We start from the raw sequence: 18,500 nt of genomic DNA on the forward strand, positions 1-18,500 counted from the left end.
TTGGTCAATATTGCTTGATGGAGTCACGTGACTGTGGCGCCCTCCCCAGTTACGCTCGTGACACTCCAGGAAACACTCACCCACCAAAGTGTCATATACTTTGTGTATGATGCCTTATGCAAGACTGATGCGAGAGTTGTATTGTTTCTATAGCTCACAACTCTTTTCAATCAACCTTTTTGGGATGCCCATTGTTCTTGCAGACACGTATTCTACTTAAACATCACATATCTCAAACTAGAACTACGTTGTCGATGGCACACCATCGCATATTCCCGCGCGCACTGCTTTGTCCCATTAACGTTAGGTGAAATTTTATCTTCCAAAATGGATTGACTATTCTTTTCTATTTGATGTGCTTTATGACCAAAGACTTACTATGTTTACTAAATCAGAAGTCATTGCAATCATGTCAACATTTCATGAAACATTAATTTAACACTGTCCAGCAATATAGAACTGTGCATCAATTTAATCATTGGAATGAACTGTGTATAATATTAATTATAATTATTCATAATCAATTAGATAAATACAGTACAACCTGTGACTGTTTGTCACTAATGGGGGCCACATAAGTAAGTTCTTAATAAAATAATTTACCATGTACAATGGTAAATACACTTAAAAAAAAAATCAGCCCCCATGACCCCACCCCCTCTGGTCCGACCCCTCGGGGTCATATCAAAAATCCGACAGTGTTGTGAACTTCCCCATACATACATCTACTATGTCCCAAAGTTTCAAGTTCCTATTTCAAATGGTGTAGGAGGAGTTACAGGATAAGACAGACGTACGTACGGACGGACGGACGGACGACGGAGCCAATCACAATATTCCCGCTTTTCTTCGAAAGCGTGGGAATAATTATATTATCGATTTATTAATTACTTATACATTTTCTTTCGCATCTGGGCAATATCTCAAGCACCTTTTGAGCTGGGAAGCTAATATTTGGCCACAAAGGGTATTTCTGATATATTGATGAATCAATTATTCATTTTTAGATGAATTAATTTTCAAAAAGTTACCGATTCAGATGAAACAGTGGTGGTTTAGGTATGCTATGAGGCAATTGATTGAAAAATCAATTATTTTATGATAATTGTTTATTTTAATTAAGCAATTAATCAATGAATAAATCAATTATTGTTCACCGCTCCCTCCCAATTCCATGTCCATATGTTGAAAGATGACATTGTCAGGCGCCGAAGGTGCCAAATGTCGCGCGCTGGAGGATTTGTTATTTATTTATTTATTTGGCATGGTGTACTTTAAATGTATCTCTGCTGGTTTGTCTTTTTTTTTTACTCTTCATATAGTACTCTCTATAGCTGCTGCTAGCACAATCAATTAATTTGTTGAAGTTTTCACACGATGGAGTAAAATTGAAAACTATGGCCTGGATCGCATCTGTTCGAGTACCATGATGGCATTGTTTACACTGGAGATGGCCATGTTGTTAATCGGTGCTGAGTACTTGCTTGAAAACTTTGAATCAAGCAAGCCACTTGCTAACGGATCACACCCACTTGTATGTCTGTCGTCAGTGAAGTCGAATTATGACGATTCCCCGAGAAAAGGCAAAATGTGTGTTATGTTTAGCTGAATTGAAGTCACCTACCCTGGTGCAACAACGGTTCCATACAACGTTTGACAAGGAACCACCAACCCGAAGAGACCTGTACGCAGGATGAAAAAAATTGAGGAGACCGGCAGCGTTCGAAAACAGAATGGTGGAGGAAAGCCCAGAACATCTGAGGAGGATGTTGAATGCATATGTGCTGCCTTCCACAGAAGCCCAATGAAGTCCATCCATCTTGCCCGTAACAAACTACAAACTCCATGTTCAACCGTGCATAAATTTCTGCACACACAGATACAGCTCCATCCACATAAGCTTCAACTGGTTTAGCATCCAAGAGTGGATGATCATATCAAAAAGATAAATTATGTGATGCATGTGCTCCACAATATGGACAACCCTGAGTACCTGAATCGGGTCATGATCTCTGACGAAGGGGAAAGTCCATTGCTATTCGACATTCAGACTGAACTCTGAGCACGTCCAGGGTCGTCATTACCACGCCCAGGGTCAGAGCACGTCCAGGCACGTCCAGGGTGGTGATTGGTGTGCGGTTACCAGGATGTGCTTCTTCTTGAGATCCTGACTGCCGAGACTCCCTGCTGTGATGTTAACGTTCCGCCACCCCCGTGCAGCCAGATGGACCAGTGCGGAATGCACATTGCCAAGAGCCCTGGCAAAGTGATCAAGCAAGAGATAACGCGCCACATCTCGAGGTGGGAACGCTCAGGCGGAGCGTCCCACGGAGGTACACGCTACACAAACAGACCTCTACACGGTTAGATTAGGGATCTTTTGCATCACGCATCTATTCTCCTCTCTCTCTCTCTATCCCATCTTCTTTAGACACACAAAGAGCATCATTACTGACTCGCAATCCTATTTTCCTCTGGCACGACACTGCACTCCACCACAGCTTCCACTCCCACACCTTAGACACCACCAGTATTTCTCTCACCTACTTCTCCCGAAGCGTTCTGGGTTGCGTTAGGTTAGGGTTGGTGTCTGCCGACAGCGCGACGTATTGGGAGGCCGTTTATCCTCATCTGCTCTTTCTCTCTGGGCTATATCTAATCTTCCGTGCGTGCGTGCGTGTGCGTGCGTGCGCGCCTGTCCTAGTTTAAGTGAACATTGTGGAAGTTATCATGGGATAACTCTGCTCTGTGTCTGCTTTTGTCACACCCCACAAATTCCTTGCTATCCCCTGCCGTACATACAAATAAACACAATTCACTGTGCCACATACTTTTCCTTGTGGTTGTAAATAAATGCTTTGTTTAGAAATGTTCCCAGCTTGTTTTTGTCTTTTCTTCCATTGGTCCAGCATGGTTCGCACCCTAATTTAGCTGGGACGTTATCCCCCCCCCAACGATCCATTTCCTCGCCAGTTTGTGCTTGGCAGTCCCGCTCGGCTGCATCTGATCTGGTAATGTGATCCGGTTTCAGCAAGTTTGTACCGAGGGTGTGTCACCCAGTAATTAGATCACATGACCTTTCAGTAAATGGAGGACCCAAAGTCACGTGGTGGAGTTATTGGCGTTCACGGTCGATTAGCGACCCGCCGCGTCACAAAGTTATTCGTGTGCGACGGCCTGCGATTCCGGAGAGTCTTGTGGGAACCCGAAGTAGTTCACCCCTCGTGGTCTTCGCCTGACCCCGGGTCTGCAACAATATAAAGCTGAGTTTGTGTCTGTGCATGGATGTGTGTGTCTGAACACAGTAGTTTTTCAAGACACTGAAAATACTCATCATTAATATTTGAAGTGTATAATTTTTTTTTAATGTCCTATTGTTGGTGTTTTGTATGTACTGTATGCTGTTAAGATGTCCAGTGGTGTGTTGTTACCAAGCAGCTAACTAGCACTTGCCAAGTCAGCCGTTCCTCATCAACGGTTTCTCATGGCGTGCTTGCTTGAGTGCTTAAGCCACTTGGCAAGCGTTCTCCAACAAACTTTGTAACTGAACACACCCGAAATTCATGGCATGTTGATGAGGATAAACATTTATAGCATCATTATTTCAACCATATTGATGAATTCGTCCCTCAAGGGGTGAGGTTGGAAGAGGCAGGGGAAGAGGTGGAGTGGGAAGAGGGACCTGACGTTGCCCGGAAACCTCTGCTAGTTGTACATGAAAATGAAAAACACGGTCCGCGAAGCCGCGAGTGAAGCTTCGGTCGACCCATGTGACTATAGTCTCTTAATTACGTACCGTTCGAACTCCATTGTACTGTGATGACATCTATTAATTAGATGTTATTGGAAAGTACCTTTGAAACCTTTAGACTGCTGAGACCCCTTCGACCTTCGAAGATCCTCTAGATCCCTTGGATCCCTCTATAGTCCATACGGTTAGACTCCTTGAGATCCTATAGAGCCCTTAGAACACTAAGACAAAACAGTGTTTCGAACCATAGAGACCCCATTGACCCTTGAGAACCCAAACACCCTGTTGGACCCTCTAGAACCCAAGACGCTGAAGATCTTTAAGACCGGCCTGTTAGACTTTAAAACCATTAAGATCCCTGAAGCTCTTTTTACTTTTAAGACCCATTTTGTCATTTAGAACCCCTTTATTTTAGGCCCATATAAAGGCCCTGTCACACCTTGACGTTATAGCCAGCATATGGCAAGGTATCAAAATGTATGTAAAACGCTGGCGTACGCTGAACTATTGATGTTTTTTTTTTCCAGTTTTGGACATATTCATAATGAGTTGGACGTATGCATAATGTATTAGTAACGTACACAGAACGTTTAAATAACATATAGACAACTTATACCAACGAATGCTGAGCGTGTTGTCGGCGTTCACAACCTACGCCCAACGATAGTCTAACTTATGCATAGCGCGGCAGCGTATCGCCGACGATCACGTGGCGTAGCCTATTAAAAGGCTGCGGCTCGACGATTCAAATCATAACCGCACTGTCATCGAAGTGTCAAGCCGCTGTCGCACCTTGACGTTTTAGCCAGCATATGCCGACGTATGAAAAATTTGCTGAATACGCTGGCACACGTCGAATACATTACGGTTAAGTTTTGTATACATTAAGAGCACGCTGAAGCAAGTTGGCATACGTCGTAGTACGCCGAGTACATCGACAAATTTTCAGCATGTTGAAAATTTTTCGACATATCCAGCATATGACGCACACGTTCCACATACGCTGGCATAAGTTGTAGGCACGTTACGCGATCGTTGACACATGTTACTTGTAAGTTACTCATAAGTCAAAACACGTCGAGGTAACGTTTAGGGTACCCGAAACTTAATTTTTAACATACGAGTAACGTGCTTTGAACCTATGTGTAACCTATCTCCAACGCATATTGATGTATGTAGATGTATTTGACGTCTTCCGGACGACCCCATAACTTACTGAACGTGTTTCTAACTTACATCTACCGTATAATGGCGTATTGGCAGCGTTTTGGGGAATTGGTATATAAAAATGGGCTTCACAGGAGGAACCCATCAGTGTTCCAGACTCCATGTTTTTTTTTGTTTGTTTTCTTCTTCGCTATGACGGTGATGTTGACACTTCGATTTCTAGTGCAGTTATGATTTAAATCATTGAGCGGCAGCCTATTAATTATATTATATTATAACCGCACTAGAAATCGAAATGTCAACATCACCGTCATGCCGAAGAAGAAGAAGAAAAAAAAAAAAAATAAAAAATAAAAACGGAGTCTGGAACACTGACGCTAAACATTACCTCGACGCGTTTCGACTTATGAGTAACTTACAAGTAACGTGTGTCAACGATCGCGTAACGTGCCTACAACTTATGCCAGCGTAGCGGAACGTGTGAGTCATACGTCGAAAAATTTCAAGCATGGAAAATTTGTCTAACAGCTCAGTGTACTACGACGTATGCCAGCGTGCTCTAAACGTATACAAATCTTACCCATATGTATTCGACGTGTGCCAGCGTACTACGTATGCCAGCGTGCTCCAAACGTATACAAAACTAACCCATACGTATTCGACGTATGCCAGCGTACAACGACGTATGCCAGCGTGCTCTAAACGTATACAAAACTTACCCATATGTATTCGACGTGTGCCAGCGTACTACGTATGCCAGCGTGCTCCAAACGTATACAAAACTAACCCATACGTATTCGACGTATGCCAGCGTGCTCTAAACGTATACAAAATTTACCCATATGTATTCGACGTGTGCCAGCGTACTACGTATGCCAGCGTGCTCCAAACGTATACAAAACTAACCCATACGTATTCGACGTATGCCAGCGTGCTCTAAACGTATACAAAACTTACCCATATGTATTCGACGTGTGCCAGCGTACTACGTATGCCAGCGTGCTCCAAACGTATACAAAACTAACCCATACGTATTCGACGTATGCCGGTGTACAACGACGTATGCCAGCGTGCTCTAAACGTATACAAAATTTACCCATACGTATGCCAGCGTGCTCTAAACGTATACAAAACTTACCCATACGTATTCGACGTGTGCCAGCTTGGTTCGGCAAATTTTTCATACGTCGACATACGCTGGCCAAATCGTCAAGGTGTGACAGGGCCTTAACCTCTAGTCTTGACCTTCCACCCCTGAAATCCCTTGACTCTTAATTAGACCTCAACACCGTTTATACCACCCTTCATACACGTTACACACCTTTAGATTGCTTGGACCCCTTGATCACTTCGAGATTATACCCTTCAGACTCCACGACTTGGACCAGGGGCAAATCCAGGAATTGGGTGGGGGGGGGGGGTTCCAAATAACAGAAAATCTAAGTCATATGAACGTTATGAAAACTTTATTGCAGCTTTCAAAATAAATGCACATTCACATATTCTTCGATATGCATGTATTGTGCAAAAAGATATAAAAGTTAATCAATTTAATATTTAAATGCATAAAAATAAAATAGCTTGAATTCAATAAACTTCAAGTTTCAATCTTAAATATCATGACTAGTGAGACCTACCTGAGTGATGGTAGTGTCTATATGACATACTAGAAGGAGTTCTGGGTGACCAGGGAACCCCTGGGTTTGCCACTGTAATGGTAAATATTTTTTTTGTTGGGAGAGGGGGGGGGGGTTCCGGGCAACCAAGAAACCCCCCTGGATTTGCCCCTGTGGACCGTCCACTTTCGACCATGTCGAACCTTTTAGACGCAGCCAGAGACTATACAGTACTCATTTTCAGCAAGTAACGCGCAAACTCTACCCACCAGGAGGGTGTGCACTCTGCTTGTACAGTACAAGATAGACCCATCCATCATATCCTTACATGTGAAAGGTTAAATAAACACGAGACACTGCACCGAAGTAAAGTTCCTTGTCAGCACAGATATAAATGGCGCGAAAGGCTCAGTCGGGCATCATACCCCCCCACCCGCCTCCCAAAACCGGCGGTCACTGATCGTCTCTTCCACCACCTCACCAAAGGGCAGAGAAATCTATAGCTCAGCGCTCATTGGTCAACAGAGATCACGTGCGGTTATCTTGAACATATAATATGAATGGGAAACTCGGTGAACGTGCGCCATTGACATTTCCTTGAGAAGCGATATGAAGAAGAAGAAGAAGAAGAAAAGGAATGAGGGGAATCCCCGTACCGTTGACAGTAGTGCAGACAGAACATGAACAAAATGATGAGGTTGGGGAGAGGAGGCACATCGGCGTCGAGGAACATGCACACCGGAACCAAGAAGGCGGGAAGCTCCTGCAGTACCCAGCTGAGCCGGGCCGGAATGCGGACTCCGTGTCTGGACTCGAGGTAACGACCGTACTCGGACGCCATGGAAACCTGCTTGAGCAGGTACAACACGCCGAGGAGGTACATCATGTTGACGAGCGCAGCCATCACAAAATCGTTGCATTCTGCAAGCACAGCAGACATGGTGCTTTTCTTCAAAGTGACGATGACGACGATGACGACGATGACGACGATGACGACGATGACGACGATGACGACGATGACGACGATGACGACGATGACGATTTAACTTCCCGCTCCTTTTTGATGCTGCGCAGAACTTTCACGATCCGAGTGCTAAAGTTCAAGATGACGAGCTGTTTGTTTTTGTTGGGTGTGGGGGCGTGACCTCTGCGTGAAGGGGGCGTGACCTCGCGTGAAGGGGGCGTGACCTCCGCGTGAAGGGGGCGTGACCTCCGCGTGAAGGGGGCGTGGCGTATTTATCTCCAGATAAGCACTGTCCATCAGGGTGAGTTCCGTTTGCGTTATCAAGTGGCTTGATATCGCTTGCCAAGCCAGTCGTTCCGTATCAATCGCTTTGCAAGCTGCTTGGCAAGCGGAGCAAGCGATCAAGGACTGGTGTGCGTTCCGTTAGCAAGCGGCTTGATATCGCTTGCCAAGGTAGTCGGTCAGTATCAACCGCTTTACAAGCTGCTCGCCTTGTCGCTCGCGAGCGGAGCAAACGACGAAGAGAGGTGTGTCGTGATGAAAGCAAAACAATCTTGAGGGGCATACCGCATACCCCTGTGATGTTCGCTCATAATTGATCCTACTATATTGTATAAGGCAAGTGTATGTGTTTGTGTATGTGATGTATGTAGGTGGCCCCCCGCAAAACCTCACGTGGGGGGCCCTTTCTAATAATATGCTGACAGATCTTCAGGTGAAGAATCGATTCATACCTCGCCCCCATAAGGGGGTCAGTGAAGTATTAGAATGACCAGCTCTGTCTGTCTATGTCTGCGTGTATCTGTCTTTCTGTACTATCATGGGAAATGTATTGTCATATCTCGGCTCTGCCTGGACCGATTGTAACCAAACTTGGTAGGATAGTAGTGTGAATCAATCGAAGTGTGCTACATGGCCAACAAAGACCGAAGTCAAGTGTCAAGATCATCACAAAGGTCAAAGGGTGAAAAATCACATTTTAAAATGAAAACTTTTGAATGAATCATGAAAGAAAAAAGGGATTTTTATCTTGCCAAAACGAAGTTTTTGCAAGATATGTTTGTCAGCTTGTATGTTTTTTTTTTATTTTTATTTTTTTGTTTGTCTGTAATCACGTATAAAAAATTCTGCAGAGCACAGTTATCATCGGAAATTTTTTTAACTTCGCATATCAGAGGCCTATAGAGGTCCCTGTCAGCGCACAAAATTTTGAAGGTCAAGGTCAAAGGTCAAGGTCACTGGCGCAAATCATGGGAGTCGACGAAACCCTTATTTTTTGAGTAATTTTGATTGGATCGTCTTCAAACTTCATGGGAATATAGTTCATGGTCTGGCGCTCAGCTGATTAATTTTTGGTGGCGATTGGCCTTGACCTTCATATGTTTTTTTTTTGTTTGTTTGTTTGTTTTTTTGGTCTGTAATCACGTATAAATCACTCTGCGGAGCACAGTTGTCATTGGAAATTTTTGTAACTTCGCATATCAGAGGTCTATAGAGGTCCCTTTCAGCGCATAAAATTTTGAAGGTCAAGGTCAAAGGTCAAGGTCACTTTGTCGCAAATCAGGGGAGTCGACGAAACCCTTATTTTTTGAGTAATTTTGATCGGATTGTCTTCAAAGTTCATGGGAATATAGTTGATGGTCTGACGCTCAGCTGATTAATTTTTGGTGGCGATTGGCCTTGACCTTCATGATTAGCACCTGAGGTCAAACATATTTGACCCCAAGGTCAAATTTTCAAGTTTTAGGAACCATATCGTGTAGTACCTCAAATTGAACACCTCGATGAGTGCTTTCTAGATATGTCAAGCTTGAGACATTATGACGTCATTTGGTGATGTTATGAGGCAAAAGCATATTTTTCATGGTTACTCTGTAGAACGATTCTCATCGGAATCTCTCGTAGTAGTCCGGGAGCCAACCGATCAAAATTAAAAAAAAATTGCCCGGTCTGCTATAAAATTTTTGTGTTGATTTTCATAAAGAGACACCCTTTGAGTATATGAAAACCAATGTTGGCAATGGTGAAACTCTTGCGCAACAACACAGTCAACACTTTTGCGAGCCCCCTCTGATAACAAAATGTTGGCAAAAGCGAAGATGTAGGATGGGGGTAGGGGTAATTCATATTGTCCTAAAATCATAACCACTAAACCTATATACACAAATGACCCCTCATATTAAAGAGGAGTTCATTTCCTATATCACAATTGGTGTAGATTTAACCTACCTTCAATTGACAAGGTTATATGTCAAACAACAAAAGATTTATGTAACTCAGAAATGCTTGACTATCAATGGGGTCAGGAACAAGAACATACTTTTACATGCCATGGTTTTAAGGAAGATAAAATTAGAAATGGATTAACACAATATTGTGACATGAAACATCCTCTTCAGAGGAAGAGTCACTCTCTGAAACAACTCCACCACATGAACCTCTCTGACCAAGGCATATGCATGTCACTCAGCAAGGCACAGCAGCCTTTTTGCATGAACATCATTTCAGACATTTGGATAATTTGCACATGCAAGACACCGTTTTGTCTATGTTTGGCTTGGCTGGCTTAGACATGAGAATTGGGACCAGTTTTCCATTGATAAGGGTTCTGCCAAATGTTGTGGCTGGGGGAAGTGCTCGGTCACTGAGATGTGCACGTCTATACAGAAGCAATTGATACAATGCTCTTAAAACAAGGAAGTAAAACGCATCTTCTGTTGCTGGCAGTGACCTAAGGTCTAATTTTGAAGAGACAAACATATGCTGCCTGAGGGTATCCAAACAGCTGAACCCTTTTTGGCCATGCAGAGCAGTCCAGTATACTCTGGCCTCATCAATGACACATTCTGTTGCTGCCATTTCACTATCTCTTCCAAAATCAACAAGGTGGGGAAGGTTTCCTATCAGTCCCAGAGAAACCTGTGCCGCTCTTCTTTTCACAGGAACACAGGCATCATCCCAACTGACTGGAAGAGGGGCCTTGTTGTCCCTCTCTGGAAAGGGAAGGGTGATCGCCAAGACTGCAAAAACTACCGAGGGGTGACGCTGCTCTCAGTGCCGGGCAAGGTCTTTGCTCGGATAATTCTTGATAGGGTTTGCCACCATCTGCTTGAGCACCAGCGTCCAGAGCAGTCAGGCTTTACACCAAAGAGGTCAACGATTGACCGTATCCTTGCACTTCGTGTCCTCACCGAACACAGACGAGAGTTTCGGCAGGGGCTGCTTGCAGCCTATGTTGATCTCTGTAAAGCGTTCGATTCAGTGAATCGGGATGTCCTCTGGAGGATTCTTGGTCTTCGTGGGGTGCCACCGAAACTGATCGATCTGATGTCTGAACTCTACTCTGGTACTGAGAGTGCTGTGAAGTGTGGTGGTACCATCTCTGACTTATTTCCAGTTGTTACTGGAGTTCGTCAGGGATGTGTACTTGCCCCCACACTTTTCAGCACTTGTATGGACTGGATTCTAGGGAGGATGTCGGAGAGATCAAGTTGCGGTGCATCGTTTGGCAATGTCAAGATCTCAGACCTTGATTTTGCAGATGATGCAGTCATCTTTGCGGAGACTTTAGACATCCTCTTGGGGGCCCTCGAGGTGCTGAATGAGGAGTCGGAGCCGTTGGGATTACGGATTTCTTGGGTCAAAACTAAGATCCAGGCTTTCGGTGACATCTTGGATGCTGCTGTCCTGTCTGTGTCTGTTTGTGGTGAGGATGTTGAGGTCGTGGAGAGATTCACTTACCTTGGCAGTGATATTCATGTCTCCGCAGGTTGTGAGCCGGAGGTCAATAGACGTCTGGGTCGGGCCTGGGGAGTCATGGATTCACTGGATCATGGGGTGTGGCGCTGCCGGTACCTGTGCGGGAGGACGAAAGTCTGAGTCTTCAGGTCCTTGGTACTTCCAGTCTTGCTCTATGGGTGCGAGACTTGGACTTTGACCAAGGATCTGAGACAGAGACTTAATTCCTTTGGTACCAGGTCTCTTCGGAGAATCCTTGGCTATCGCTGGTCGGATTTTGTGTCCAACGAGCGGTTGCTGAGAGAGACTCGGATGAGATTTGTTACCTGCATAGTCCGTGAGCGTCAGCTGCGGCTGTATGGACATGTGGCTCGTTTTCCTGACGCTGATCCTGCTCACCAGATTCTCTCAGCGAGGAGTCTCATGAGTGGGAGGCCAGTGGGCCGACCACGTGCCTCATGGTTGCAGCAGGTTGACCATCATCTCAAGGAGATGGGGATGGGCCTGGCATCTGCCTGGGGGATGGCCAGATGGAGGCCCCTGGAGTACCGGCGGAAAGTGGACGCAGCGACGCGCTGTTCTGGCACATGCTCCCATACCTGACCTGACCTCTTCTTTTCCCCTTCTGAATGGGTAGCTCACTGTGTCACATCCACACAACACATATGTGCACAGAAGTGTAGCTGCGACATCAAGAGGATTTTCTGGTACTTCTTGCTCAACACTTCTACCAGCTCATGAATAGGTAGGTATTGATTCTGCCGTTGTATCCAGAGTTCTTGCAATGTGTTCAAGCAGCAGAAGTGATATATACACAGCATAATTATGTCTGTATCTGTTGCATGCACAACAGCTCGATGGTGATCAAGATATTCCACACAATACGCAAGATGAGCAATAATCCTTGTGTCTGCCTCTTCATGTTCTTCACAAGGTAAGTCCAGAACTGAACTTGATGCTGATGTGATGGAAAGAGTGTGACCTTTGTTTTCCATCATACTACCAAGAATGATGGTCACTCCATCCGGAATAGCTTCAGGACTCTCACAAAGGGAAGTGCCAATGAAGTTCTGAAGATTTCCTTTATTTCTTGGATTCTTCATGAATAAATTCCAGTCCGGAATTTCTAGACTCTTGGATGGTGAGAATTGTCTTGCCTGGTCTGTCTGGTTTCTCCTCTGCTGCTCATCACCCTTCAAAGTATGGCTATCATCAAAATCATACTGATCACCAATGATGTTGACACAGTTGCACATTTCAGGTTTCAACTGCAGGATACACCTGCTTGCGAAGATACAGCTGGGGAAGTTCACCAAATGTTTTCGCACCCATTTTTTGGTATTTATTTACAAATGCCATTGTGTCTACCAGATAAACTGTGTATAGGTCACTCTGTGGTAATGATGGCAGCTGTAAAACAACATCCTGCTCAGCTTCAGCAATTAGCACTGCCACGAAATCAGACTCGTTGCCTTTGCGCATTACAACCCCCTGTGCTAAGCGTGGATCAACCTCAAACAGGGATGATGGATAGTCTGTCCACTCATGGGAAAATGCAATCTGTCTTGTGACTGGGTCGGCATCTCGATAGAAACACAGCACACGTGTAGTTGCAGTCTCATCTTGATAGATCCTGATTAAACTCTGTTTCCTTGATGGTTTTGATTTCTTCTGTGAGGAGAAAGTTACCAGCTTCAGTGGTTCAATCTTAATAGAGACCACCTCTTCTGCTTTCATAATGGCTTCCATGCCCTTAGCTTGAGCATGGACCAAGTCTTTTGAAGCAGCCTTCTCACTAGTTGCTCTATTGAGCAGAACCACTTGGTTGTTACACTGGAATGGGTTTATCATCTGCTGGCATATCACTTTCTTGATCTCCTCAACATGCATATGTTCTTCTGTTGCCTGCTTCTGTGTTTCTCCATGATGAGTAGATTCCTGTTGGCCTAGATTAGCCATAGACTTTATGTTCTCTGATACAGCTGTGAGAAATGGTGCTGTTTTCACATATTTATCTCGAGCAGCTGGTGCCTGAGATATGCGTTTGAACAGAGATGTCTTCCCTTCATTGTTGTATGTCTGCTCCAGGGCCATGTCACTCCAAACACCATTGAATTTTCCTTTGGAAGAGTGAACTGTGAAGTACCCAACCTGGATCCAGCAAACCTTAACCGAACTGTGTTCAATAGAGTAAGAGGATTTTGGGGGTAGGGGTAACTTTGGTTGACAAAAATGTTAATTTTCTCTTTAAAAATTGATAGAACTCAATCAAATTTGCTGTTTTAATTAGCCATGGATACCATGTTCATATCACATTAAGAGAAATTAGTATTCTAATGCAGCATCTGCCTATGATAAGAAAAGTTCTAAAGGCCATCTTCAAAAAACGTTATTTTTAAGGCATTTTTCACAAAATTATGTACTTTTACGAGGTTTACTTTCACAAAGGCAATTTTTTTTGTCATTTTACAATGCACTGATTGAATTCTTACATTTAGTTCACATTTATTTTTCATGAATGTGATTTTTTAATTTTTTTAGAAATTTTATTGACAATTGCTGTTTTATCAAATTTTTCAAATCTTCCTCAAACAAAAACGGCCGCCAAAATTTTTCGCAAGAGCTTATGAATTGCCAACATTGGTTTTCATGAACTGCAAACATATATCTAAACATCCTGGGGGTGTAAAATTTTATAGCAGAGGCTGTAAGGTCCAACCCTAAAACAGCCTTGTACACAGGTTGGCTCCCGGACTATAGGCAGATATTCCTCAAGGAGTCGCTCCTGGTGGATATCAGCTCTGTTCACCTCAGTGTGACCTTAAAGAAGTCACACGTGGTCACCTTTTGGCAAGATACGGGTCACCCTGCGGGTGACATTGGTTTTTTTTTTGCATTAGATTCTATGAATTAAATCACATCAAAAGTATTATTGACATTATTCTCTTTGATGTCAAAAGTGCCGTTTTCACAGAAAATGAAATGACATGCGGCTCACAATCTCTGCCTCACAGCCAGCAGAGTCATGAATATCACTGCCAAGGTAAGTGAATCTCTCCATGACCTCAACATCCTCACCACAAATAGGTACAGACAAGATAGCAGCATCCAAGATGTCATTGAAAGCCTGGATCTTTGTTTGGACCCAGGAAACCTGCAATCCCAGTGTCTCCAACTCCTCATTCAGTCTGTGGAGGGCCCCTACGAAGATATCCAGTCTCTGCAGAGGTGACTGATTCATCTGTGACATCAAGGTCAGAGATCTTGACATTCCCAAATGATGCACCGCAGCTGCTTGATCTCTCCGACATCCTCCCCAGAATCCAGTCCAGACAAGCACTCAAAAGTGTTGGGTCCAGTACACACCCCTGATGAACTCTAGTAACAACTGGAAATAAGACGGAGATGGTATCACCACATCTCACAGCACTCTCAGTACCAGAGTAGAGTTCAGACATCAGATCGATCAGTTTTGGTGGCACCCCACAAAGACCAAGTATCCTCCAGAGGGCATCCCGATTCACTGAATCGAACACTTTGCAGAGATCAACCATCGGCTGCAAGCAGCCTCTGCCGAAACTCTTGTCTGCGTTCGGTGACAACCCAGAGAGCAAGGATACGGTCAATTGTTGACCTCTTTGGTGTAAAGCCTGACTGCTCTGGGCGCTGGTGCTCAAGCAGATGGTGGCGAACCCTATCAAGAATTATCTGAGCAAAGACCTTGCCCGGCACTGAGAGCAGCGTCATCCCTCGTATCGGTAGTTGTTGCAGTCCTGGCGATCACCATTCCCTTTCCAGAGAGGGACAACAAGGCCCCTCTTCCAGTGAGTTGGGATGATGCCTATGTTCCAAACAGAGCACATAACTGCATGCAACGACATGAGTGCAGCAGTTCCAACAGCCTTGAGAAGTTCAGTGTGGATGCCACAAATCCCAGGAGCTTACCCTATTTCACCGGTTCACCACAGTCTGTGTTTCCACAACCCAAGGTGGTTCATAGTTGATTGGAGGGTCAGCAATAGGGATAGTAACACCCGTGACATCCTACTCAGCAGCTGGTTGGTCAGCCTGGTGCAGCCGCTCAAAGTAACCGGCCCAACGGGCCTTCACTTCGGACTCTTCTGTCAAGAACGTACCACTTGCTCTAACTGCAATACACCGATGGTCGGGCTTGGAGGAATGCAATGCACAAATTCCCATGTAAGCACGATGAGAATCACTTGACCACAGGTGATGTTCTTCCCCCTCACAGATTCCGGCCACGTGGGCCTCTTTGTTTGCACTCAGCATTTATGCGGTGATCCGAGACTTGCTACACTGAATACATTCACTAAGGGCAGTCGTGCGTTCACTCCCCTTTGCCGAGCATTTCTTTTTCCCTTTGTCAAAATGGTGATCTTGTTACTCAGCGTAATCACGTGACAGTGACATTGCACCGATCTTGAGAATCTACAGTGCCTTCAGAATGTATTCATACCCCTCAATATTTATCACATTTTGTGGTGTTACAGCCTAAATTGAAAAAGGATTAAGCTTACTTTTTTTTTTTTTACCACCGATCGACATAAAATACCCCATAATGACAAAGTGAAAACATGTTTTGAGAATTTTTTTCAAGTTAATTAAAAATTAAAAGCTGAAATGTCTTGTGTCAATAAGTACTCAACCCTTTTGCCATGACACTCCAAATTGAGCTCAGGTGCATCCAGTTTCCTTTGACCATCCTTGAGATGTCTCTACAACTTGATTGGAGTCCACCTTTGCCCAATTAAATTGATTGGACATGATTTAGAAAGAAACACACCTTTCCATGTAAGGTCTCACAGTTGACAGTGCATGTCAGAGCAAAAACTCTCCCGTAAAGTTCAAGGAACTGTCCGTAGAACTCCGAGATAGGATTGAGAGGAGACCTAGATCTGGGGAAGGGGAGAAAACAATTTCTTGAGTGTTGAAAGTTCCCAAGAGCACAGTGAGCTCTATCGTTAGGAAATGGAAAGAATATGGAACTACCCAGATGCTTCGAGAGCTGGCCGTTCGAACAAACTGAGCAACCGGGTAAGAAGACCCTTGGTCAGGGAGGTAACCAACAACCCAATGACCACTGACAGAACTACTGAGTTCCTTGGCTGATATGGGAGAACCTGCCAGAAGGATAACAATCTCTGCAACACTTCACACGTCTAGGCTTCATGGGAGAGTGGCCAGACGGAAGCCACTCCTCGGAAAAAGGCACGTAACAGCACACCTGGGGTTTGGCAAAAGACACATGAAAGACTCTGAGAGCATGACGCAAAATATTCTGTGGTCTGATGAGACAAAAATTGAACTCTTTGACCTGAATGCAAAGCACTATGTCTCATGTAACCGAGCACAGCTCAACAACCATCTAACACCAACCCTACCATGAATCATGGTGGTGGCAGCATCAAGCTATGGGGATGCTTTTCTGTGGCAGGAACTGGGGGACTTGTAAGGATAGAGGAAACAATGAATGAAGCTAAATACAGGAATATCCTTGAGTCAAACCTGCTTCAGAGTGCAAAAGACCTGAGACTATGGTGAAGATTTTTGTTCCAACAGCAGAATGACCCCAAGCATACAGCCAAAGCAACACTGGAATGGCTTCAGAACAAGACTGTAAAAGTTCTTGAGTGGCCCAACTAAAGTCCAGACTTGAATCCCATTGAGAATCTGTGGAAAGACCTGAAGATTTCTGTTCACTGACACTCCCCATCCAACTTGACAGAGCTTGAGCAAATCTGCAAGGAAGAATGGGAGAAAATCCCCAAATCCAGATGTGCAAAGCTGATACAGACATACCCAAGAAGACTCGAAGCTGTAATCGCTGCCAAAGGTGCTTCTACAAAGTAGTGATGGCTCCTCAAAGCTGAGTCTAGTTGGGCCCAGAATCGATCTCATAGCCCTACACTGAACCCTCTCTCTATGGCATCTATGTCCTTCCAAAGTTGTCGTGACCAAAACTGCACATAATATTCTAGATGGCCTCACTAAATTCCTGTACAATGCTAAAACCACCTCTTTTGATTTATAACTAGCAAATACTACCCGTCGCTTCGCTGACGGGAATATTAGGAAGTGGGAGGAAGAGGGAGGAGAGTGAGAGGCGTGGTGGAGAGAGAGAGGGGGGGGGAATGAGGAGGTGGAGGGGGAGCAAGGAGGGGTGGTGGAGCGAGGAGGGGTGTTGGAGTGAGGAGGGGTCATGGAGCGAGGAGGGAGGTAGATTGAGGAAGGATGGGGAAAGGGAAGGCAGCGTGAGGTGAGAGGAAGGGAAGGCAGATGTGTGGTGGAGCGTGAATTACAATTCATACTGCCTCATCAAAATGATTCTGCAAAGAATAACAGTGAAGATGGAATCAAAGTAATGGCTAAAATCCATTTTCTACTGGTCATACTATAAATACCGCCCAGAGACAAAACACCGCCCGGACATGTCCGGAGATAAACGCAGTCTGGAGAAAAACACAGCCAGGACATGTCCGGCGATGAACATCATCCAGACATAAACACCCTCCGAACATATCCGGAAACAAACACCACCCAGATGCATCCAGAGACAAACACTGCTCAGACACATCTGGAAACAAGTACCGTCCAGACACAGCTGGAGACAAACACTGCCTGGACATAACCACTCGGGGAGAGAGAGAGAGAAAGAGAGAGAGAGAGAGAGAGAGAGAGAGAGAGAGAGAGAGAGAGAGAGAGAGAGAGAGAGAGAGAGAGAGAGAGAGAGAGAGAGAGAGAGAGAGAGAGAGAGATAGATAGATAGATAGATAGATAGATAGATAGATAGAGAGACACAGAGACACACAGGATGGAGGCAAACCCAAACTGGATTCACGATGTGTGGTTTAGTGACGAGGCACACTTTCACGTCAACGGTGCTGTCAATTCACACAACGACATTTTCTGGAGAAGTCAATGCCCAGATGAGGTTGAAGAGAAGTCGCTTCAGGGTCGGAAAGTCGCTGCTTTTGTGGCTGTCAGCTACAGAGGTGTTCTTAGGCCGTATTGGTTTGAAGACAAAAATGGAAGAACAGTTACCAACAATCAAGAACGATACCGGTCGATAGTCAACGCATTTTATGAAGACTTGGAGCAATCGATGAGCACTGCAGCCCTCCGGCTACAGTGATCCATGCAAGACGGTGCTACCCCGCATACAGCCAACGAAACAATTGCCTTTTTGCATCAAAAATTCGGACAACGAGTTCTCAGTTTGCGTATGGAAAACGAATGGTCTCCA

At 44.8% G+C, this 18,500-nt stretch overlaps 2 protein-coding genes across 3 annotated transcripts in view; one reads left to right on the top strand and one right to left on the bottom strand.

The window, feature by feature from the left end:
- The window catches only part of LOC147012185 (3-oxo-5-alpha-steroid 4-dehydrogenase 2-like), a 73,765-nt gene extending 66,095 nt beyond the window's left edge, over positions 1-7,670 (bottom strand). Inside the window, exon 1 of the mRNA XM_085856000.1 lies at positions 7,191-7,670. Coding sequence (XP_085712126.1) covers positions 7,191-7,474 — 284 coding nt within the window. The 5' untranslated portion in view covers positions 7,475-7,670. The remainder of the gene's footprint in view (positions 1-7,190) is intronic.
- The window catches only part of LOC147012186 (pleckstrin homology domain-containing family G member 1-like), a 180,318-nt gene that overhangs the window by 45,068 nt on the left and 116,750 nt on the right, over positions 1-18,500 (top strand). The window contains exon 1 of one of the 2 annotated variants that reach the window (XM_085855995.1): positions 7,213-7,351. The exons of the other annotated variant lie outside the window; for it this stretch is intronic. The gene's annotated coding sequence lies outside the window, so the exon portion shown is untranslated. Of the gene's footprint in view, positions 1-7,212; positions 7,352-18,500 lie in introns of those variants that run through there. 2 annotated transcript variants of the gene reach the window in all.

The sequence above is a fragment of the Eptatretus burgeri genome, chromosome 15 (assembly GCF_056783735.1).
Source record: "Eptatretus burgeri isolate ZD-2024b chromosome 15, Ebu_testis_v1, whole genome shotgun sequence".
Lineage (NCBI taxonomy): Eukaryota > Metazoa > Chordata > Myxini > Myxiniformes > Myxinidae > Eptatretus > Eptatretus burgeri.